This window comes from Exophiala viscosa, assembly GCF_022695815.1.
Source record: "Exophiala viscosa unplaced genomic scaffold EDD37scaffold_4, whole genome shotgun sequence".
Classification (NCBI taxonomy): Eukaryota; Fungi; Ascomycota; class Eurotiomycetes; order Chaetothyriales; family Herpotrichiellaceae; genus Exophiala; species Exophiala viscosa.
Window position 1 is genome coordinate 1,547,931 of NW_026944356.1, and position 21,345 is coordinate 1,569,275.

A 21,345-nucleotide genomic window follows, 5' to 3' on the forward strand; every position below is an offset into this window, starting at 1 on the left:
GCCGTTGGGATGACAAATAAGAGGTATATATACCCTATGGCTATCTGAGGACCTACTGCTGTGCTCAAGAACACCCTGGCGTTTTGAACCTTCTCCGGGTTCTCCACCACAACCAAAAATCTGCGATATCTGCGAAGTGATTTTTGGGTCTTACCACGGTGAGAGTCGATTAGACGGCCGGACTGACCGTGCAGAATCAGTACTTGGCGCCGCATGTATGCTCATCAAAGCATCAAGCTCAGCACTTATCGCCGACTAAGATCGCCGCAGTATCATGGCTTGCGACTTCAGCGGAGAATGATGCGAGGCAACCAAGGTTCTGCCCGGTCCACACATCCGTAACTTCATACTGCCCGTCACCTAATTCAGGGATTTCCGACCATATCGCCTCCTTGGTCTCGGATGTCCCATTCTGAGGATTCAGCATCAACACCAAAGTGCCGTTCTGTGACCCTCCAGCCCAATACTCTGCGGGTGAATATGGATCGTATGTCCAATCCGGATTCGCACCCCATTTGTAGGGTGTGGCAGGTGCGCCATATACGTCGTCCTGGCTAAACGCCAGCAAGTATTCATTCTTCAACAGGTCGAGATTGGTCTGCGAGAGATTCGTCAGGTCCGTTCCTATCAGCAGTGGTGATTTCATTGCTGCCCAAAAGGCAAAGTGAGTCCTCGTCTCTTCGAAGGTCAGGTTGCCGTTCCCCACCTCCAGCATATCAGCGTCGTTGTGGCCCCAGAAATTCGTGCTGTTCATCTTGAAGGAGTTGATGTTGAGGATTCGGGTGACAGCATTCCAGTACGGTCCAATATCACTTGACATACGCCAGCTAATGCCGGTTTCATTTCCCCAGTCAAAAACATCGGCATAACCCCAGATGCAGAGCGAGAAGAGGATTTCACGATCCTGTTGCGCAAGTGCATCTCTCATGCGAGCAAATCGGTCGAATGTGTTCGACGTCTCCCAGTCATAACCAGCGGGAGCCAGATCCGGGTCGAGTTGCTGCGTACAAGTACCGTTGGCTGTGATATTGATGTCGGCGCGGTCTTGAGTACAATACATGTATTGATCTGTCCAGTTCTGAGGGATGTTGCAATTGTCGTACTTGAGGTAGTCGATGCCCCAAGACGCAAAGTCTGTTGCATCGACAGTCTCGTAGCCCAAGCTGGCCGGGTACCCAGCGCATGTAGCATTGCCAGCAGTGCTGTAGATACCTAGGCTCAGATTCATAGCATGTATCTTCTCAGCAAGTCCACTAATACCGTCAGGGAAACTAGTCGTGTTTGGTGTGATGTGACCGTTGAAACGGCCTGTCTTTTCCGACCAACAATCGTCAATGTTGACATATGTGTAACCGGCATCTCGAAGACCGGAATCAACCAAAGCTTGAGCTGCTGCCAAGACCTTGTCCTCATCAACGTCGCAATGATACGCATTCCAGGAGTTCCAACCCAGTGTGGGTAGTTTGCCAGTATGTCCATCTGGCATTACATATGCGATCGTCGAAGGGAGCAGGGTGGCATAGGCAAGCAGCCTTCTTGGGGACGACATGATGAACGGTGCCGTGAGAGTTTCTGCAAAGGGATTGGAAAGCTTTTGGGGTCTTGAACTACCCGACCATCTGTGGGTCGTACAACACCTTCCATTTTAAGACCGGACATGTTGTTAACAAGCGGCGGGGAAAGGTGAAGATCATGTAACGTTGAGTCGACAGGACCCCAGACTCTCGAGTGGTTGAAATGCGGAGAGAGTGCAACTGTTCGTCAAATGATCGATATATACAACCACCGGGAAATTCCCCCCTGAGGACGTGAAAAGGAACCACATCTACATGTGACTGTTCCCTTGAGGGAACCAACCTCACTCCTGATATAGGATATCTAACGCAGTCGCAAAAAGAAAATTGGAGTAGAATCATTTCGACAGAGATACAAGTCATACGATGGAGACATGATATGTTATTATTGGCTCAAAGCACATATGTACATATAAACTATGATAACACGTTCAGACGACGTTGATGTGTCGCATAACTGCTATATCTCCTTTCATCTTGTGAACCAATGTAAATCGCCTGCAATGTTCAATTCCAAGCACGTATCGTGATTTCAGATAGCGGTCGATTGCCCTTCATTGTGTTTCCACGAGTTGCTGACAGTGGAGGGTGGATGTTCAGTTGGTGGGATGAACGCTTTCTGGCAAAGCCTTCTCAAGACCTTCCGGGGCAGCCTTCTGGATTGCCTCTGGGACCATGGACTCTCCAGTGGCGTGGCTCACTGAAGAGTCGGTATCGTGAACCGAGTCAGGAACACTCTGCTCGACTCCCTTGGGGAGTACCTCTTGGGCCTTCTCGGGAACTGTCACCAACAAGTTAGCCTAGGTAATTAATGAGAACGACCATCGCGGGCAATACCAATGGAGTCGCCCGTGGCGTGAGATTTGTCGGTGCCAGACATATTGATTTGGTTGATTGATCGTTGATTTTGTGCTTTTAGATCTGTTTATCTTTCGTGTTGGAGTGATGGATGGCTTGAAATGTGTCAAAACCATGTACAGTGGTGACTTATATACACATACTCGTCTCAACTACGAGTGAGCACAAAAGACGTCTGCCTAATGGTTCCTACTACATGATATCAACTGTACGTTGCTGAGATCATGAAACCTCGTCATCATCGACCTCTTGACCACTTATCGCTCTGTAGAGTCAAGTCGATGATGCGCAGACGTCCTTTTGTCGCCATCACTTGCCCTGCACTGCCATACGGGCCCAACGGGCACCCGTGCCGAAGTCTGTCGCGTGGCTCGGAATGTGTACAACCCGGGCTCATCTCTTTGCTGCATCTATTCGTTTCCATATGAGTTTGCCATTGACGACATCATGGTCAACTTTCCGCCACTCACATGGCGCCATTTGCGGAGAAAAGAATTATAACATGACGCACGATGGAACTCGTACATTTTTACGTGTACCTTCGTCTGCGAATGTTAATCTGGAGCTTCACGTGGTTTGCAGGCGCCTGCCACAGCAGCAATGGACCGAAGTCCCAACGGGATGCAGTGCCACGGCACTGGACCTAGAGGGCGCGAATAGGCTGCTGCCTGTGCGCCACTGCGGGGTAAGAGCGACCTGTCCTGGTGGTTTCCAGGTGGCGGGGTTGCCCATGGGGGGCCTAGCCTTCTGGATATGCTGGTGCCAGCAACCGAGGCATGTGCACATGTGTCGCTGCCACACTTCAGCTGGGAGGGGCTAGAGAGTTCGAGGCATGTTCCCGTCCTGTCGTTGCCGAGTTTCTCCTCTTCATCAAATTTCAACAAATACTTCATAGGAACCAGACGTGTTGTGTACCTTGACCTCTGAAACCAAAGTCCTTTTGCCGTTGAGGCGCTACATCTGATGGCGACAACTGGATTAGTCGAACGCGCAACTGGGGCCGTGACAGCAGCCGTTACACTTCCGATTAAAGTGGTCGGCAAGGTAGCCACCGAGCCCATTTTGACTGGATCAGTCCTCCTTGCGCTCACCCGAGCACCTGAGAAATATCGCGGTCCTCTTCTGCGATACCTGCATAGCAAAGGAGTATCGACCGCGCAGATTGCGCTACTCATCAAGAGCCTGAAGTACTTACTAGCCATTGGCGTGCTCCGTAAACTCAATGCCGCCCTCAATCTCCTCGCCGTGAACCGCTGGCGGCTCAGCAAACCTGGAACTCCGTTCGACTTCGACGCAACAAGCAAGCCCGAGCTGATCGTGGTGACGGGAGGCTGCAGCGGCTTTGGCTATGAGATGGTGAAAGAATTCAGCAAGCACGCAAGGGTGATCATCCTGGATGTCAGCCCCGTGCCAGCGGAGCTTGAAAAAAGTGCGGGCCACTCCTCTTATGCTGATTACCACCCAACTAACCTGATTACCAGTTCCCGGAGTGCACTACTACCAGCTGGATGTGACAGATTTTGCCGCCATCGAGTCGACGGCTGAGCAGATCCGAAAAGAACATGGAGATCCGACGGTGCTGATCAATAATGCTGGCGTTGGTAAGTCGAATGCTTGACACGATATGGACGTTATGCAAGCTGACTCGACTTCCACAAAGCGTCCGGAACCAAAATCATCGACAGTGACGCGCAAAAGACGGATAGAATCTTCAAAGTGAACCTCGCGTCACACTTCATCCTGATCAAGCAGTTCCTACCCGGCATGCTCAAAGCCAAGAAAGGTCACATCGTCACCGTTGCGTCCATGGCGAGTTATTACCCCAGTCCTGGACTGGTGGACTATTGCTGCACAAAGGTTGGAGCATTGTATCTACATGAAGGTAAGCTGACACCGGATCCTATCCTGGACAACGCTGATGAGGCACATGAAAGGCCTTCGCTCAGAATTGCGCGACTATTATGAGAATGGCGACTGTATCCAGCTCACATCAGTGCATCCGAGTTGGCATAGCACAGGAATTATCAAAGATTACGAGGATAAGCTCCGGAAGTTCGGAGTCCAAATCGACCCAGCGTCCAATGTCAGCAACGCGATCGTCGAGCAAGTCCTGGCTGGCCGGAGTGGTCAAATATACATGCCGAGGAGTGAGGTAGGGAATACTGGAGTGAGGAACTACCCCCTCTGGGTGCAGGATTTCGCGGCATATGTACGCCGGAAGCGAGCGAAGTTTGAATTCTGAGGAGGATAAGATGCGGAACCATGCAGGGAGCCCCGGGCTTGCTCATTCAGCCTCGTCGGGTTGGTTGGACAGTTTTTCCGATTGGAGGGCCGTACTATATGAGCCATCAGCAATATCCTTAACTGATTCTCTCCGTGTCATGGTACCTATTCGGGCCCTGATGTGATACTATATGTCTTCTAGCAATAAATAACGACAATTCTTACCACTGGAGTAACTCGATAGTCAATGCAATCATGATGCTCACGGGTCAATCTCGGCGAAATCAAACTCTAGATCATTGTCAGGGCGTCGACGGAATGTTTAAGTTCTCACAACAACCATTTTTGATATATGTCCCTCTCGCAGCACCACGTCGATCTCACCATGTTACTTTGTACCGCGTCATTGCATAGCAACGCGAGTGTTCGACCGTCAATATGCTAATTGACCTAATACGAGGCCCGTTGAGCAGGCTGACGCTCCACGCGGTCGTTCACAGAATATCAACCCTTCTCATTCTCCTTGTTACCTTCCTGGTCATCGCACGCGTCGCTCGACATGTCCTCGTAGCTCGCCGACGTCCCAGACACCTGCGGCGCTATGGACTTTCCAGAAGCAACCTGGAGGACCAGTATGATCCCAAATACGACAAAGCTGAACATGACTCCGCCAGCGAATCAATAGTTATCAAAGCTCTCTACGTCCACCCGATAAAATCCTGTGCGCCAATCGAGGTCAAACGGGCGTTACTCACGAAAATCGGCTTTGCATACGACAGATGTTTTGCGATCGCCGTTGAGAATGACGAGAAGCACTGGCAGTTTATCAGCCAGCGAACCAAGCCGCGGATGGCACTAATCAAGCAAGAACTATGGCTGCCACACAAGACCAGCGACCCAGGAGATCCCCTTGTCCAAGCCGGCGGCTGCCTGGTCGTTAGTTTCCCCGACCCTGATGCTCCAGTCTGGACAAAACGCCTTCAAGCCGTTTTCGAGTCATGGTCCTTGTCGGCAATGCCTGAGGTACGCTTCACGGTACCTTTGCTCCCAACGGCAGCGCAGATCGACGAATTGGGGATCAAACTCAGAGATTTCCAAATCCACAGCCGTACAGCCTCAGGCCTTGACCTTGAGTGCATCCCTGACGTCGCAGCAGCTTTGCCGAAATTGAAGAGGTTTCTCAAAGTTCCCGAGCGACAAACTCTCACACTTCTGAGGTGTACGCCGGACACGCTAGTGCCGACGAACAAAAACCTCGCACCCCTCAAATACATCGGGACACCTGCTATGCATGGCTACACGGACCAACAGCCGGTCCATATCATAAATCTGCCTTCCGTGCACGCGACGTCTCCACTTCTTCCCAAGGAAAATCAACCATTAAGCGCTCTCCGGTTTCGTGCAAACATGTATATCTTCGGTGCTCCGGCGTACGATGAGGAGACTTGGAAGCGTTTCCGAATTCTTCCCAAAGCCGCAACGACCGAGCGGCGGGCACGTGTAGCACCTGCCCTTTCAGTCGTCTGCCGGACGTCGCGCTGCACCATGCCGAATGTGAATCCGGATACCGGTCATTTCGAGGAAGAGAATGCACCTCCGGAGAAGAAGAAGGGGAAGCCTCAACCAAGCACGACGTTGGTGGAATATCGGACCGTGGAAAACGGGAACCCAGCCGCGCTTGGATATCTGGGCATGCACTGCGTCCCTGAAGATTCCGGGTTCAAGCAAGCCATGGACCAGGGTGCCGATTTATATGTCGAGGTTGGGGACGAGATCGAGGTCCTCGAGACTGGCCATCATCTGTACGGGTCCACAGGTAACGATTACTGAGTGGCATCAACCATCAAGCCATTTTCTGCACACGCCTTCCCACAGGAAGTCCCGGCCCTCGCTTCCCTCCTCCCTCTCTGCGATTTTCAGGAGCTTCTTTCTCCTGCCTCCGTCCTCGCCCATGTATTCCCTCTTGCCTTGCATGTGTAAGCCCTCAGCTGTGACTTTCAGGGCGGTTCCTTTCTGCTCATCCCATTCGGCCCAAATCCCATCGTCTTTCTCATACACAAAGTCCAATAGCCGAGACCTCCAATGCTGAATGACTTCCACTTGTTTCTTATCCATCAAGTCGTCATAACAGCCAAGTAAAGCGACGATGTCCCATGTATGCGTTGCAAACTTATTCTTGGGAAGCGCTCCGCCCTCATCGAAGGGATTTTTCAGATCAAAAATCTGTAAATACTTTTTCCGTGCACTCGAACCCTGGACCTGTGCAAGTGAGGCCGAGAAGAAACCGATGTCTGACTCGAATTGGCATATCTTTTCGAGGGCGTCAGTATCGCTGTCGCTGTCATTGATACCATAAAGTCCCAAAAGTTCAGTGGCGCCAGCCGTCGTCATGCTCTCCTGGGCGGTCTGTATGAACGTTTTCGCAATGTCATTTCTCGACTTTACCAAAATGTTGTACGATATACCACCGTCGAACGTGGCTGAGCTATAAATCGCTCGCTCGATCCAAGTTACACTGCTTGTTGGTCTCGAGTCGACGAGTGACATGGTTGGGTGGTTGTACGGCAGGGTTTCGGAGGAGCTGCATGGCGCCCCGACGAATGCCAGATCGCGAATCTTGCTGATAGGCGCATGAATGAACTCTTGAGCAATTTCCGCGGAAGACTTTTGTTCGATGTCCTGTATACCAAGCTTTAGAGCAAGGGAGAGAAAGTTTCCCTGATGCTGTGACGGAGTCTTGCAAGGCATAGTCACGGGCGAGCCAGACAAAGCCACCATCTGCTTGAAGAGAGCAGTGGGGTTGGAGGAGATCGCATGCAAAGATAGCGATTCAGCTCCAGCAGATTGCCCAATGGCGGTGATACGCTCAGGATCACCATTGAAGCCGGATACATTGCGATGTATCCATTCAAAAGCACGCACCTGGTCATGCAGACCGTTGTTGGGTGAAATGAGAGATCCTGCTTCAGGAGAATGTAAGAAGCCTAAAGCACCCAGACGATAATTCACGGAGATGAAGACATGCAGACGATCGGTTCGAAGGGCATGGGCGAGAAAGTTGACGGGGGTGTAATATGGTCGAGTTGAGGAGCCGAGGAAGAACGCGCCACCGTGAAGGAAGACCACAACAGGTAGTGGCTGGGACGAATCCTGAGATGCCACAGGAGTTGTGATGTTGAGATAAAGACAGTGTTCCGATTGCGGTTGCTCTTGAAATCCAGCGTGTGGGAATTGGTTACAATCTGCATCGAGCTTTGTGGCATTATCAGGTTGTATGCATTCTGGTCCTGCTCTTGTTGCATCGAAAGGTTCTGGTGGAGACGTCGATGGGAAATCAAGCAGGGTGGTGGATCGGGCAAAGCGCTGCGAGATGGACGCGTACGGTATGCCGGAGTATTGCACAAGGTCGGAGGATGGTAGCCTGTGTCCTCTTATGAGGCCCAGAAAAGGGTGACGAAGAGTTGCAGACATTGGGAAACTGAGAAGGGGTAGTAGGCGTGATCAACGAGTATTCATATGCCACTGTCTTGGAGTACTCCGGTTGTTCTGACCTCACTTCAACGTTGTACAGTTATGGTGGTATCCACACTTGCAAACGTCCGTCTTTCGGTTGAGATCGGACATGGGTATATCAGTTGAGGCTGAATGGCAAGGAAATCATGAGCAGCAACGCAGCGAAGCAAGAAGATCGGTGGCTTTTGGAATGGTTGATGAGATCATGACTTCAACCAGCATGATGAATCACTGCAATCGTTTGCCATCGGGAAGCGGTGGTATATGTGCCAGACTGCGCGTGATTAACGTGCAGGCGCGCATGGACGGCAGTGGAAAGCTCGACTCATTGACCTACCTTTCCAAACATAATTGGAGGATGGAAAGGTGGTGGTGATGGATGGTGTTGTTGTCAAAGACGGCGCCCGCATCGAATGTTTCATGATCTACCGTAGTGGCTACAGTGAGACATAGCAACTACATTGACAACGAACTTCTATTGATGAATTGACTCTCCTATTAGGGATTGCGGACATTGCTTGAAACGGTGCCCATACACTGAATCTTGAAACGCAACACCATAGCCTGACAGCAGTGGTAACGATTTGGGACTCGAGAGGTCTTCAGCTAAGGATACTATGCTCTTACCAGCTCATGACGTCAAGATTGGACCTCGTTGCAATCCTCTGCCATTCGATCTTCCTGGGGCGGTGAATATCGAACAATAATCGTGATATTCAGGTTGGTGGGTTCGCCTTCCTTGGGCTTCCGAACTCGAAATCAAGGGTAAGAAATCTATATGCTACAAAGAGCTTCCCAGACTGCTGCCACAACTCTTTCGTTAAATCCCGTTGGAGCCCGAACCATGTCATCCTCAAGCCAAGCTCCACCATTTGGTCCAGCTGTACACTACACATCTAAACATCTCTTCTTCTACGGCTACGAACTTCAGCTTCCAGAAGCACGGCTGCAAAACTGGTACCCAGCAAGTTTCACAGATCCTAAGTTTCCTGGCATTCGGTTCCAGACCGGCGAGCATTATATCATGTACCGCAAGGCGCTTATCATGGGCGATGATTCCATAGCCGAGAGGATCTTGAATGCTGCAACGCCGAAAGAAGCGGGAAAGTTGGGACGTGAAGTCAAGTACTACGATGGCGACAAATGGAAAGAGGCTGTCGATGAGGTCGCTGAGACGTGCAACTACCTGAAGTATAGTCAGGTCGAAGAGTGTCGGCAGGCGCTGCTCGATTCTGGGAACAAATTTCTCGCGGAAGCCAGTCCTGTTGACAGAAATTGGGGCATTGGATTTAGAGGGGATGAGGCAGAGGGCAAAGAAGACGAATGGGGAAGGAACCTGTTAGGCAAGGCATTGATGAAAGTGAGAGATCGCCTGCGCGAAGAAGCTGCGACCCAATAGTCTTGACAGAGATGTCCGAACGATGAAGAAGCCGAATAGAACATCAAGACCGCACAAAACTTGTAGCATCCCCCAGCAACCTTACCTAGGCACACCGAGGTTGTTCACGAACGCGGGGAACGCGGGGCTGCCCCATAATGTTCTTTTGTGGTGGGTATGTATCATTATCACCGCTTGTCCACTACAAAGATGCCACTGTTGGTATTTGCTCGACGATCCGGCATATCGTAATCATGCCCTCTCTCAATCGAAATGGAGTTCGCATCTACTATGAGGTGCACGGAGCAGGACCACCTTTGCTCCTCACCCACGGCTACTCATCGACGTCTGAAATGTGGGCCGGTCAAGTTGCGGCGCTGTCGCAAAAGTTCAAACTAATCATTTGGGATATGCGTGGTCACGGTCAAAGCGACTACCCTTCTGAGCAATCGGCATATAGCGAACCGAACACTGTGGCAGACATGGCCGCACTCCTAGACGAGGTGTGCGGCCCAAGGAGCACGGCCATTGTTGGCGGTCTTTCACTAGGTGGATATATGTCTCTTGCGTTCTATCGCGTCCACCCGTCTCGCGTGTCCACGTTGCTCATCATCGACACTGGACCTGGGTTCAAGAAGGACTCTGCTCGGGAGCAATGGAACGAAACGGCGTTTGCAACAGGAGAGAGATTCGACCGGGAAGGTCTTGCGGTCCTGCAATCTATGAGCGCGGAGCGAGCCTCTGTCAGTCACCGAGATGCCAAAGGACTTGCTCTTGCTGCGGGAGGCATGTTGGCTCAAAGGGATAATCGAGTGATCGAGTCGTTAAGCCGTATCAAAGTGCCGGCTCTCGTGGTTGTAGGTGGTGACGATACACCGTTCCTGGCAGCAAGCGAGTATATGGCGAAGAAGATTCCAGGGGCGAAAAAGGTTGTGATTCCGAATGCAGGGCATGCGGTCAATATCGATCAACCCCAGCTCTTTCTGGAGGCTGTTTTGGATTTCCTGACCAATGTTAAGCAGGGCGGTCTTGGTCAGCAGAAGGCTTCTCTGTGAGTGAGAAGATCGATGGATTTCAGTAGACGACGGGATGCATCTCCCAACAGAATCTCGGAAGCTATGAATGGACGGGAAGGTCATGATCAAGATTCAAACTCCCTATGGAAAGACAGTTCTTGACAGAGACAAGCCTCACTCCATCTCATGTGGTTCGCCGCGTGTTGTCTTGTTTTGCATTGCACTGTACTCTGGAGCGGGTGACTCCCACCCTGAGATCATAGTGGCGTCGCCGTGGCCTGCCGAATTCCAAAGCTGGCCATGACTGATCGCATTGCTACCAGGTAGCTCTCCTGGAGGTTTCAGTAGCGAAGTTCTGACGTCGGCTCTGCTCCCAGGTCGCTCTGGGCTCAGCTTCCTCAGCCACTGGCGAAAGTTGACCACTGGAACGGCGGCGACGCAGGAAGAGAACAGCCGCTCCAGTGGCTGAACTTATGTCGAACTTCGCGATGAGTCAGACGACAAGCGCACTCTCTGGTACTAAGGATCGAGAAGTCTCCAAAGTGATATTGAGGCTTAAGCTCCTTAGAGAGCCAAGCGACGCGGTCCGTTTCACGGTCATAAGTCGCGTATGCGGCCGGCTCGACAGTTCGGTCAGAGTTGCGTCGGAGAGGAACACGGGAACGTGTAAGCCGATTTCCATCGCTTTGGAGAAGGTTCAGGAGGACCATAAAGACGCGATGTGTTGTATCCATTAGCACCTCCAACGCCAACGCTTGTGCTATAGTACTGTATAATGCGTACCCGTTGCTTGATATATGCCCGCTTAAAAATATTCCATCGCCCAAAGCCATATGCCCTGCCGCACAATCTTACAATTCATCTCTATACAATTCATCTCTGGTAGGGAATTGAAAGTCCCATGACCGATCAGGAACCGGCAAACCCAACCAGAAATTCCACAATCGATTCAACTCCATGACGAGAATGGCAAAGAGCTTGAACGGCATGTCAACCCAGCTCTTCAAAACCATCTTAAGCGCTCGCCAAACGAGGTCGAACTCCGACCGAAATTCTTCGGCTATCGTTTGCTGAGGGGGTCGCACTGCTTCCGTCTCATAATCATCGTCAAACTCGTCAAAATCTTCGTCCTCGTCTACTGTTTCGACCTTTGCGGGTTCTTTGGTGGCACTCTCATCGGACACAGGCAGAGGACCCAGGATGTCCAAGACACTGTAATTGCCAGTGTTCACGGCGGTTCGAAATTTCTGGACCGCATCCAGACTGTGACTGACGCGGCCGAGGGTGTTGACTAACGCCACAAGTTCTGTCCTGCGCAGATGTGGATTCTCGCCGTTTTTCTTCTCGTCGAATTCGAACAGGATTTTCAAGGCAGCACCATACCCAGCGGTCTGCACCTTTCCCCACAGCCGGCACTTGTCGCAGCCGACGCAATCCATCAACCTCGAGACATTTCGGAATTTGTTTCTGAAGTCATCCTTAAGGTCGACAACCGCCGGATCTTGAAACATGATGGACTCGTCAAAGGTATGTGGTCCAGAGGCAGCCTTGTCAGCGAGCTGCAGCGTCTTCTGTTTCGTCTCGAAGTCAATCTCCGGATCACCAGAACAAAACGTGTATGACTCGAGATGTTTTCTGATCTTGGCGATCGCCCTGGTCAAAATTGCATAGTTGAAGTACAAGTTAGATATTCGCTCCGGGTGGTTGTGCAGTCGCTCCTTGTAGCATTCGACATTGTGACCCCATTCGCCTGTGGTCTGATTGAAGTACTCCCAGCACAAATGCGTTGAGATGGAAGCGTGCATTCCACTGATTACCCGATAGAATGCGCGCTGTTCCAGACACTCATCGTCTAGCGGGTACATGTCGTCGCTGTCATCCACGTGTTGTCGTCCGTATTCTTGAAAGACATTTTTCAGACTCTCCGCTGCCTGTAGAGGCTTGGGTTTCAGCGATGCATGGCGAGCCGTCTTCGCAGAGAAGCAGTTCTCCTTGTATATCGCGTCCCAAACCTGTCGGGCACCCAATCCGGAATACCCTGTGTATCTTTCGGTATTGTTCACAAGACTGACATAGTCACCCTTGCCAGTGGAACCCTCATCTTCCGGCATGCAATAGTCTCTCTGATCACACTCGTCATCTTCTTCCAGGACGCAACTTTCATCCACATTCTCTCCCAACTGGTATTGTAATGGTCGGTTCTTGGGCCGTTCTCGCTGAAGGGCACGTCCCGGATGCTGCGCTCTGGCGCCCTCGAGTTTACTTAGTTCCTCCGCTCTCCATATCAGGGGTATGTCACTCTCGTCGTCTATCGTGTCTACCGCGCATGCACGATTTCCACATATGGAGTGTTCATCGGTCCAAAACGGACAAACTTTGTTGTACAGGTTTAATCGGTAGTAGGCGAAGAAGTCGGTGTTTTGCGTCAGGTCTTCGACAGAAGGCGATAATTCGACGTTTAGTCTATCTAGATCCGAGTATGAAGTGCATGCATCGGTGACGATCGAGTTAGGGTCGATCGCACACTGAGCTTCCGCCCGGATGCAGTGAGGTCGGAGGAAGAGGTAGAAGGCGAGGAAGAAAGGGGAGGCGTGTTGGAGGCGCATGCTGACGATCTTGGTGTGGTTTTACATGCGTCGAATTGAAGGCCAAGTTCGAAGAACAGTAACAATTGTACAAGAAAGCAAGGAATGGCGTCAAGAGAGTGTAGGAGTTGAATTAGTGAGATGTGTTGAACAGTCTGGCCACAAGGGCATGGGCGAGGGCAAATGTTCATGGTTATTACTGTAGTAAATAGATCTGTCCCCTAAAGATCCCCTTTTCCCTGACCTACATTATTCTCCGCAGCCAATTGCGGCTGAATCCTTAAAAACTCGCCTGGGAAGAAACCACCACCAACGTCAATTTTTTTCCAGATCATCTCGGATAGCACTGCCTGCCAGTCTATGACATGCCACGATCTGTGTGAACAAAAACAATTTCTGCTCCTGGAGTTCTCAAGAGAAAGAAAGTTATTATCATGCCATATCTTATTGCAATCGTCGCTGTTCATCATACTATTCCACGCCACTAACCTACAAGAATGTCTGGGGCTGTGCACGGCCTCTTAGACTGGACGCCCAACGCCATGGTGCATAATCATACAATACTGGTATCCATTCCCGTCGTTAGAGGTTCAGCGGTCAGTCTGACTGAGTCTCCGATCTAATTCAGCCTGTATACTCTGCTGCTGTGTCTCTTCGTATCCCGGCGGCGCATCTGGCGGCGGTTGGACTGCCGCAGAGTTCGTCTCTGGCGCGCCGATGGGACTCGCCCCGCCCGGCGATTCCAGTAGATCAGCAGGTTCAGCAGCGTTAGCTGGCGCGACCCTGTCATGTCCAGATTCTTGGTATGTGGGTAACTCGTCGAGATGCACGGTGTCAAGGTTGATGTTGTCTTGTCGGCCACCAGTGAGGTTGTTCTCTCTTGCTACGGATACAACTTGTTGTAGTCTTTCCTTAATTCTCTCGAAATTGGAATGGAAATCTGGCGCTCCGCCCTCCTTGAAGGTCAACTTGACTTCGATGCTTGCCTGTGTTCCCGGAATATTGCCACCCGGTACAGGCTGGAGGGCTGCCTGCCAAGCATTCGGCCCAAACCATGGCACTGTGACATGAGTGTCGTGAAGGTTGAGCAACGGTGCAGAAAATGATTTGAGTTCTGCAGTGGGCTTCTCAGGAAGATAGACAACCTGTACGCGGTCAGGGCGAGTGTGTGGCACAGGATTGTATATGACCATACCCTTTGATTGGTGACATATGCGATGCCTGAGTTGGAATGTATGGATAATGGGTTGTTGCCTGGATAACTGGTTGGGGTCGTGATTGCCAGGGCAATTCGTGGCGATGATTTGTGAATGACCTTTTCGCCCGGTAGAGGAACAAATCCTCCTTTGCCATCGAGCATCACCCAGCTGAGAGCAGTATTGTCAAATACCGATTGAACAACAAAGCAAGGGGAACGTACTTGACGGACATGGTATCAAGATTCTGATGGCTTCGAGATTGGAGGGTGCCTAGTTGAAGATTGTGCAATACGTAGGAGAGGGTTGTGGTGCTCTGCCCTCAAACCTGCACGTGTGTCGCGAATTGATCTCGTCAACTGTATGAGATACACGTTTGTTTGATGTGTGATTTCAATGGCATGGGTATGTTTCTCGAAGATGGCGTGAACGTTCACCAAAAGATCGGATGACATAAACCTTGCAGGCAACTTCGGCAACGAACGATCCGTATCAAACATGCCAAGCCCGGATCAGTCCCGGATGACTTCCAACGATTTCTCACCATCAATCGTCCATCACTCTGTTGTTCATCTTTGTCAAACTTGTCATGGGGACGAACCATTCCGCTATAAGTCACGACGACTTGACGCATGAAATCATGGGTCATGATCACATGACAAGCCTATGTCCAGAAATCTGGCATTGTCTGACCACTGTCGCTCTTCAAGTCTAGGGGGAAACCTTTCCTTCTTGTCGTTCTGGAGTCTTGTGCACCCAGCGCTGTATAGCGCTAGGTATTCACAGGAGGAAGGGCCATCACCTCTACCGTGTATCTTTACTAGCCTGAAGTCGAGGCACCCGTTCTGTGGTCGCGCTGGATCATGAGTTTATACCGCCGACGTACTACTGACTACCGCCGGTCAGTGCCACTTTGCTGGGAGCAGGCTCGCCGCCTCGAGCATAATGGTGCAAGTGCGCCCACGACTTGCGACATGGAATGCAGCAACTCAGGGCCTACTGACCTGGTGGATGAAGATTTCGACCTCGGTGCCGGTTCCAAATCCAGCTTCATCCATATAACAGACACCGCGCTTAGAGTTGGCCTTTGGCACAGCTTGTCCATATTGTCGTGGTTCATCCAGACCGTTCCAGTGACAGATGTTGTTGACAAACACGTGACTGAACTGCAAATGTCTCAATTCAGTATTATCGAGACAGGTCGGTGGAGGGTGTGGCGTAAGGCAGGGCCTGTAGCAACCGCCATGGATGTCACTCGATCAGCTATTCGTTCTTCTTACATATCCACATTCCAGAACCAAAGTCTACCCCACGGGACAAAAGGTATGTGCAAAGTTTGTTTGAAACTAATGAAACGAAATCAGGGGCTTCAAAAGCATGTTCCTTTGCAACGCTTAAGGGGATTTAGAGCATGACACGTCAACTTAAAGCTCGCAATAACCGAGGTCAACAGGAGCGTATATATATGAAGCCACAAGCAACAACATTGCATTGACTGCAATACCCTGAGCTGGCAACAAGCAAGCAGTCTGCGAGCAAAGATGTTGGACGTCCGCCATGATCACTCTCATGTTGCAACACTTTCGAACGAATCGATCTCCCCACTTGCACCTTTCTCTGCTCTCATCATCACAATCAGCGCTGTCATTATTTTCCTGATACGACTATATGTTCTCGAGTCATGGCTTCTTCCTCGACTCTACGGGTCCAAGTACACCGACCTGAGCGACACGAATCGTCGAAGCTTTGTCAATCACCATGTTGCCGGTGGAACCAAGCTGGTTCTCTTGTTTTCCGGTGCATACCCCTTCATTTCCATGGCGTTTGGCCACGGAACTCCGCATTCACCATTTGGCCCAAGTCACCTAACAACATTGGGCGATGTCGCGATGGTTTGTTCGCAAATATTCACAGTCATGTACATCTTCGAACTCTTCTATAGGACAGCTATCTCGCCGATCAGTGCAGCACATCACATCGGCGCCATTGTGATCGCGCAGACTGCGGTTGCTCTGACTCTAGGGTACGCTCACGACCGAGATGCTACAGATGAATTTATTCTCTGTCTCGTTTGGGGTGGGTGTCAACCACTAGCCCGCTGTTGCTTTTACTCACCCTCTTCATAGGTGCATTCGATGTTGTTGCCGAGTTTTATCCTCATGTGGCTATGATCATCTACCGAGTCCGCCACGACGACCACCTTTTGCTCGAGAGGATCTTCAAGGTGACATGCGGGTTGGAAGTGGCTGGGACAGTCATCGAGACCGCTGTTGTGATGTGGCTCTTTGGGAGTCTCTGGTCAAAATGGAGGCTTGCCTTCAAAGTGGTGACGCCTGTACTGCACGTACTTTTCAGCCTGGCGCAGATATGGGGGGCTGTCATTTTCAACCGTCTCCGGCTACGAGAGAAAGAGAAAAGAAAGTCCGCGTTGGTGTGACGGCCGTACACTGCTTCGCAAAGGCTATTACCCACTTAGTTGGTTCCGTCTATCCGGCAAAGGTGCCACGTAAGCTGCCCCATTGGTAGAAGAGGAACATTCGATGACTCGCTTGTACGACGTGTCAGTAAATCAATGATCTGAATGTGGCTTTGTACAATATGCATATGCATGTTCCGGATTTTTTGCAGGATCATGTTTTTTTTGGAACAGTAACGGCAAGCCTGTTTCCAAGAAAAGGGGCACCGTCTGACATGGAGTACCTCTACAATATGAGCACTGCGTCCAGCGAGTTCGTGACAGTGGGTGCGTTGACTCCAACCTAGTAGGCATGTACGGTAGGGGTGATAACCTTTCCCCTGCTAAGGGCCAACCCTATATCGTTGTGTGTCAAGGACTCCGGAACTCCATCAAGAATGGTACCTACTTGACCCTGACCAGCTACAGCGGTCAGGGTGTGCCACTTTCTAAGAACAGGCTCGCAGGACTGATACTCCTCAAGCGTTGAAACCACACAAGGATCTAGATGACTGTCACTCTCGTCGGTCGCAATCTCTGCAACCACGGAACCAGCTTTTGCTGCTCACGCAGCTTGTGGAGAGCATCGTCGAACTGGTACAAAGCCTCATGCGGAGGCAGTCTCATCCCACCTCTTTCGGTCATTGAAGCAATGGTGAAGGCCTCTTCGATTCCAGCATCTTCGGAGACATTGGCATGGGGTTGGAGGACCGGCAACAGGGCCCTGAGCCTTTCTCTTATCTTGTCCCCCGCACTATCCTCTTCGCTAGCACCATCCTCTCTGTCGGCACCATCCTCTTCGCTGGCGCTATCTAGCTCTTGGTCGAGATCACCGGTTGAATCATCACTCTCCTGAGAAGCCTCTTTAGGTTCATTGGACTCACTCCTTGAATCTCCAGAAGCGCCACGATCTTCGTCCAATCGTGACGTCTCGCTGACAGACCATCTCTTGATCTTGATGAACTCAGCCATCGCGGCCCATGTCTCATCTGCGGTTGAATCCCGACCTTGCTCGCCAGGATCGTGTGTTGACACAACCCGATACCTCATCTTCAGGCTGTACAAGTCTTGCAGTGCAAGCACTCCAATTCTGCGGAATGCTCCATCGCTCCCGTCGACGGGTTCGAGTAAGATTGCCTTGATTGTTCGGTCGTTCGAGTCCATGTCTTGCATCCATTCGTCTATCCCCACCAAAAACGCGAAACAGACGATTGAATTATTGTCCGTTGGTGTATCAAGCTCGGCTGTGCACATATCACCATCGTAGTCCTCCCAGCTAGGCCCGATCAGTCGGATCTTTTGGGAAATGGTATCATCATCATTATCAGAGTATGTATCGAACACGCTCAAGTTCAATCGGGCATCAGGCTCGAAGTCCAGACGCACTTGCCGCAAGAAGCCATCCATGTGGATGACACCACTTTTCACAGCGCCGTAGGGATCGCCGTGTCTGATTTCATTTTCGATGGAGGCCACCTCAGCGAGAGGTAGCACGCTGCGATGTGAAGGTTGCAGAGCAAGCTTCACAGTTGTCGCTACCGACATCCAGGACCACGATGGCGCAATATAGGCTCGATTACGAGGCGCCCAAGAAATAGATGACCAAGCCAGACTTTTGGGTAGTGTGGACCTCCATAGACCCGAACAGTAATCGTCCTCTGGAAGAACTCGGTGAAATTCTCTTGCCAGACTGGAGAGAATGATAGGCATATCAGGCGCCTTTGTGACAGATCTTTTTGAAATATCTTCGCACACATCGTTCCACAGCGCATAGGTTTCCTCCAGATCATCGCCTAGCGTCTGTTGCAGCCTTCCGGTTTGGAACTTGTGTTGATCCTCGAATACTTTCTTGAACGGCGCCCCACCGGGCAAAGACTCACTTGCAAATGAGCTGTTCTCGACGCCGCAGCATTCCCATACAACTTCCTTGTCGATGAAGTGGAGTATACGACGGGACAGCTGACGTTCTCGCATTATCCATGCTCGACCGAAAGAAGGCGACGTATGGATCCACCTGAACGTGTCGTCAAACGTAACTTGCCATGATACCTTGCTCTTCAAGGACTCGAATTGTATTGGGCGAATGTCGAGTGGATGCCGTTCAACAAAACATCCAGCCCGGCTGTCTTCCCTATGGTCTGCAGATATATTCACCACGGCATTTTGGTAGATTTTATCCATAATTGACGCTTCGTGGAGCCAATCAGCCGTCGAATTCTGAATGATGCAAAGACAATCAATCCAAATCCACTTGACTACAAGAGGCGTTAGGACGACAGTAAGATCCTATGGGAGCATATACCTACTACCGAGTGACCCAGCAATGTGGATTGCATCACGAAAGGTCTTAGGGATACCTTTCAGGTGGAGACCTTTCTGCTGACGTGCTTCTAAGTTCTCATTGAGCAGTACCGGGTTGTCTGTCGCACCCCATGTCCCCCAACAATGGCTCAAGGACGCATATAATCGATCCTTTTCAAACCGGGTAGGGTCTGTGGCTGAGCAAACTAGCAAAACTCGATCTGAGGTCAGAGCCGTCCGTACATCAAGTAGCCGTGTGGGTAAGTAGTTTCCATTTTGCTTGTTACATTGATCGTGCTTGCCATCGGCGTTGGTCTTGCACTTCCTGAGCCAAGATCTCATCAGCGCGTGCGTAACAGGAGAGTGGTTGGAAGGATAGCTCTCCAGAGATAAAGCCCCAAGGTCTGCACCTTGGACGTCGTCGGATCTCAGTGATAGGTCAAAATGGCTTGAAAAATGATCGGTGCGCCATAACGACACCCTCAGAAGCGTTTATAGTTCCAGACGGGCTCCTTGGGAATATCTGGGTCAAACATCATGAAGACAATCTTATCCTCTTCCGTGTTCAGGCACCGTTTAGCCCATGCACACTCCATCCGGAACTTGAGGAGCTGCTCAGGTTCCAAGCTCGGATAGTAGAATTGTATCCGAGCCCATAGCTCCTGACAAATGAAGCATTTGTGGATTTGGGCGAACGCCATGAGCGACCATAGATTGTAGTGATGGACAACGTTACTAGGAATGGGAAATGGCTCCTCATTATTTTCATTCCACTGCGGTTGTCAACATTGTTATACTGGGGCAACAAGTTTGCGACATACCGTCCAGCGTAGTTCTCGGTAGCGACAAAAGTAGTCGATGGCATCTGTGCAAGCCAAGCACATTTTGTGTTGGCTCTGTAGCTTCATCATCGGCTCTATGTCATAGGGAGCTGGTGAGGGATCGTTCAGCTGGAGCTCGAGGCGATTCTGGCTACCAAGTGTGACAACAACACCTGTGTGATCGTAGGGTCGTACTTCATGAGGCCGACTTGGAACATATAACCCTTTTTCCTTGTCTTTCCTGGCAGCTTCTGTGGTATTGTTAACGAGCAGTATATCGATATCGTTGAGGCCTTTTTCCGATGCAAGTTCATGTGTGTTACTGTGCAATGATCTCACAATCTCCTCTTCACGCCCGCCTATGCGGGCTGGACGTCGGCCTGGGAGAAGGGCATTTTGCTCCATAGTGGACCGTATGCTATCATAAGTAGATATCTGTCAGGCCTTCGAATGCCAGTAAGTCTGAAGTGGTCTACACCTCCAAGAAGACTAGGGGATATTGCCTGTTGTGGCCAAGATTCAGGACTTTCAATGGTAGATATCTTCCATCCAGGACAATATCGAGAGACTGGAAAGGTTTTGGCTTTTGACGTTGACTGTATTCCAGCTGAATCAAGTCAAACATATTCGAACGCCTTGCGTTGGGCGCCTAAAAAGAAAACCACAGGACGCTGACGCAAAGCCAATAGTAACCTATAAACTTGCAGGAACATATGCGGCAGGTTTGCGCTTGAAAGTAAGTGGATTCAGGCTCGCTCACAGCGACGTCTACATTTGTTGTAACGTCAAGAGTTCGGTTTCACTGCATGGTCGGCATGCAGTGGGACAATCTCGAGATTGGATGAGAGCAGCAGTAGAACCGAGCGGAGGAAGCCGCGCCGAGGCGCGTGCACAGGAGATAGGGAGCGAAGATCGCAAGGAGAGGGAAAAGGACAGATAGTGAATGGCAGCGAACCGTACTTGCCTGCTGAAACTCACCCTGCACCTAGTATGTGCATGAAAAGGGGATGTTCAGCCTGATCACGTGGCACTGTGGATCTCTTCTTCCCACATCAGATTCCCGCACCACCAAGGGTAAAAGAACATGCAAAAAAAAGTCCATTTCTTCCGGAATAGAGCCGCTAAGATCTTTTCAGAAGTGTTCACGTTGATACAATCAGGGGTCAGCGCTCACAAGGTGGGACAGCGTGGGCGTTAGCTGGCAGTAAGAATATGTGGAAAGAGTTTAAGTACCTCGAACCCACACTGGAACATGTCAGTAAAGTCAACGAGAGTCTAGGTGCAACGATAACTAACGCCTTGAGGTGACCACCTGTTTTAAGAGATTTAAGAGCCCTAGGATAGGTGTCAGATGGTTGCGGATGGAGCGAGAATTGGACAATCACATACACACGCTGAGATGTGCATTAGCAAGAGAGCCGAAAG

General features: G+C 50.8%; 12 protein-coding genes across 12 annotated transcripts; 5 read left to right on the plus strand and 7 right to left on the minus strand.

Annotated features, from left to right (window-relative positions):
• Positions 1–106: 106 nt before the first annotated feature.
• Positions 107–1,319, minus strand: EDD37DRAFT_629105 (glycoside hydrolase superfamily). Its single transcript, XM_062816487.1, has one exon. The coding sequence runs from the start codon at positions 1,226–1,228 to the stop codon at positions 239–241; it is 990 nt and encodes a 329-aa protein (XP_062671109.1). The 5' UTR covers positions 1,229–1,319; the 3' UTR covers positions 107–238.
• Positions 1,320–1,938: 619 nt separating this feature from the next.
• On the minus strand, positions 1,939–2,951 carry EDD37DRAFT_665296 (uncharacterized protein). The gene is made up of 3 exons (XM_062819246.1): positions 2,903–2,951; positions 2,412–2,842; positions 1,939–2,355 (listed from the first exon to the last, which is right to left on the minus strand). Exons 2-3 carry the CDS (start codon positions 2,452–2,454, stop codon positions 2,171–2,173), a joined length of 228 nt encoding a protein of 75 aa, XP_062671110.1. The 5' UTR covers positions 2,455–2,842; positions 2,903–2,951; the 3' UTR covers positions 1,939–2,170.
• A 73-nt stretch (positions 2,952–3,024) lies between these two features.
• Positions 3,025–4,904, plus strand: EDD37DRAFT_629110 (short chain dehydrogenase/reductase). The gene is made up of 4 exons (XM_062816488.1): positions 3,025–3,861; positions 3,914–4,033; positions 4,093–4,314; positions 4,367–4,904. Exons 1-4 carry the CDS (start codon positions 3,396–3,398, stop codon positions 4,672–4,674), a joined length of 1,116 nt encoding a protein of 371 aa, XP_062671111.1. The 5' UTR covers positions 3,025–3,395; the 3' UTR covers positions 4,675–4,904.
• Positions 4,905–5,002: 98 nt separating this feature from the next.
• EDD37DRAFT_680404 (uncharacterized protein) lies at positions 5,003–6,485 on the plus strand (the record flags this gene model as incomplete). The annotated part of the gene is made up of 1 exon (XM_062819718.1): positions 5,003–6,485. The coding sequence occupies exon 1, from the start codon at positions 5,094–5,096 to the stop codon at positions 6,483–6,485; it is 1,392 nt and encodes a 463-aa protein (XP_062671112.1). The 5' UTR covers positions 5,003–5,093.
• EDD37DRAFT_380821 (Alpha/Beta hydrolase protein) lies at positions 6,211–8,289 on the minus strand. The gene has a single exon (XM_062812090.1). The coding sequence runs from the start codon at positions 8,124–8,126 to the stop codon at positions 6,492–6,494; it is 1,635 nt and encodes a 544-aa protein (XP_062671113.1). The 5' UTR covers positions 8,127–8,289; the 3' UTR covers positions 6,211–6,491.
• Positions 8,290–8,677: 388 nt separating this feature from the next.
• On the plus strand, positions 8,678–9,618 carry EDD37DRAFT_629113 (uncharacterized protein). Its single transcript, XM_062816489.1, has one exon. The coding sequence runs from the start codon at positions 8,947–8,949 to the stop codon at positions 9,565–9,567; it is 621 nt and encodes a 206-aa protein (XP_062671114.1). The 5' UTR covers positions 8,678–8,946; the 3' UTR covers positions 9,568–9,618.
• Positions 9,619–9,800: 182 nt separating this feature from the next.
• On the plus strand, positions 9,801–10,601 carry EDD37DRAFT_649555 (putative hydrolase or acyltransferase of alpha/beta superfamily; the record flags this gene model as incomplete). The annotated part of the gene is made up of 1 exon (XM_062818145.1): positions 9,801–10,601. The coding sequence occupies one exon, from the start codon at positions 9,801–9,803 to the stop codon at positions 10,599–10,601; it is 801 nt and encodes a 266-aa protein (XP_062671115.1).
• Positions 10,602–11,413: 812 nt separating this feature from the next.
• EDD37DRAFT_563199 (ERO1-like protein alpha) lies at positions 11,414–13,168 on the minus strand (the record flags this gene model as incomplete). The annotated part of the gene is made up of 1 exon (XM_062813954.1): positions 11,414–13,168. The coding sequence occupies one exon, from the start codon at positions 13,166–13,168 to the stop codon at positions 11,414–11,416; it is 1,755 nt and encodes a 584-aa protein (XP_062671116.1).
• A 199-nt stretch (positions 13,169–13,367) lies between these two features.
• EDD37DRAFT_629118 (uncharacterized protein) lies at positions 13,368–14,861 on the minus strand. The gene is made up of 3 exons (XM_062816490.1): positions 14,568–14,861; positions 14,343–14,514; positions 13,368–14,292 (listed from the first exon to the last, which is right to left on the minus strand). The coding sequence occupies exons 1-3, from the start codon at positions 14,576–14,578 to the stop codon at positions 13,738–13,740; spliced, it is 738 nt and encodes a 245-aa protein (XP_062671117.1). The 5' UTR covers positions 14,579–14,861; the 3' UTR covers positions 13,368–13,737.
• A 1,023-nt stretch (positions 14,862–15,884) lies between these two features.
• Positions 15,885–16,780, plus strand: EDD37DRAFT_649558 (uncharacterized protein; the record flags this gene model as incomplete). Its single annotated transcript, XM_062818146.1, has 2 exons — positions 15,885–16,419; positions 16,470–16,780. 2 exons carry the CDS (start codon positions 15,885–15,887, stop codon positions 16,778–16,780), a joined length of 846 nt encoding a protein of 281 aa, XP_062671118.1.
• Positions 16,781–17,013: 233 nt separating this feature from the next.
• EDD37DRAFT_381185 (heterokaryon incompatibility protein-domain-containing protein) lies at positions 17,014–19,552 on the minus strand. The gene is made up of 2 exons (XM_062812092.1): positions 19,105–19,552; positions 17,014–19,053 (listed from the first exon to the last, which is right to left on the minus strand). The coding sequence occupies exons 1-2, from the start codon at positions 19,439–19,441 to the stop codon at positions 17,303–17,305; spliced, it is 2,088 nt and encodes a 695-aa protein (XP_062671119.1). The 5' UTR covers positions 19,442–19,552; the 3' UTR covers positions 17,014–17,302.
• A 29-nt stretch (positions 19,553–19,581) lies between these two features.
• Positions 19,582–20,325, minus strand: EDD37DRAFT_608687 (uncharacterized protein; the record flags this gene model as incomplete). Its single annotated transcript, XM_062815073.1, has 2 exons — positions 19,582–19,872; positions 19,921–20,325. 2 exons carry the CDS (start codon positions 20,323–20,325, stop codon positions 19,582–19,584), a joined length of 696 nt encoding a protein of 231 aa, XP_062671120.1.
• Positions 20,326–21,345: the final 1,020 nt, after the last annotated feature.

Excerpts from the sequence above, each read along its gene's own strand:
- EDD37DRAFT_629105 (XM_062816487.1), bottom strand. The coding sequence starts at position 1,228 with ATGAATCTGAGCCTAGGTATCTACAGCACTGCTGGCAATGCTACATGC.
- EDD37DRAFT_665296 (XM_062819246.1), bottom strand. The coding sequence starts at position 2,454 with ATGTCTGGCACCGACAAATCTCACGCCACGGGCGACTCCATTG. Across the intron at positions 2,356-2,411 it reads CGCCACGGGCGACTCCATTG|TTCCCGAGAAGGCCCAAGAG; the intron begins GTATTGCCCGCG and ends TGTTGGTGACAG.
- EDD37DRAFT_629110 (XM_062816488.1), top strand. The coding sequence starts at position 3,396 with ATGGCGACAACTGGATTAGTCGAACGCGCAACTGGGGCCGTGACAGCA. Across the intron at positions 3,862-3,913 it reads GCCAGCGGAGCTTGAAAAAA|TTCCCGGAGTGCACTACTAC; the intron begins GTGCGGGCCACT and ends CCTGATTACCAG. Across the intron at positions 4,034-4,092 it reads GATCAATAATGCTGGCGTTG|CGTCCGGAACCAAAATCATC; the intron begins GTAAGTCGAATG and ends ACTTCCACAAAG.
- EDD37DRAFT_380821 (XM_062812090.1), bottom strand. The coding sequence starts at position 8,126 with ATGTCTGCAACTCTTCGTCACCCTTTTCTGGGCCTCATAAGAGGACAC.
- EDD37DRAFT_629113 (XM_062816489.1), top strand. The coding sequence starts at position 8,947 with ATGCTACAAAGAGCTTCCCAGACTGCTGCCACAACTCTTTCGTTAAAT.
- EDD37DRAFT_629118 (XM_062816490.1), bottom strand. Across the intron at positions 14,293-14,342 it reads CATATGTCACCAATCAAAGG|GTTGTCTATCTTCCTGAGAA; the intron begins GTATGGTCATAT and ends GACCGCGTACAG.
- EDD37DRAFT_381185 (XM_062812092.1), bottom strand. The coding sequence starts at position 19,441 with ATGAGATCTTGGCTCAGGAAGTGCAAGACCAACGCCGATGGCAAGCAC. Across the intron at positions 19,054-19,104 it reads CATTGCTGGGTCACTCGGTA|TCAAGTGGATTTGGATTGAT; the intron begins GTAGGTATATGC and ends CGCCTCTTGTAG.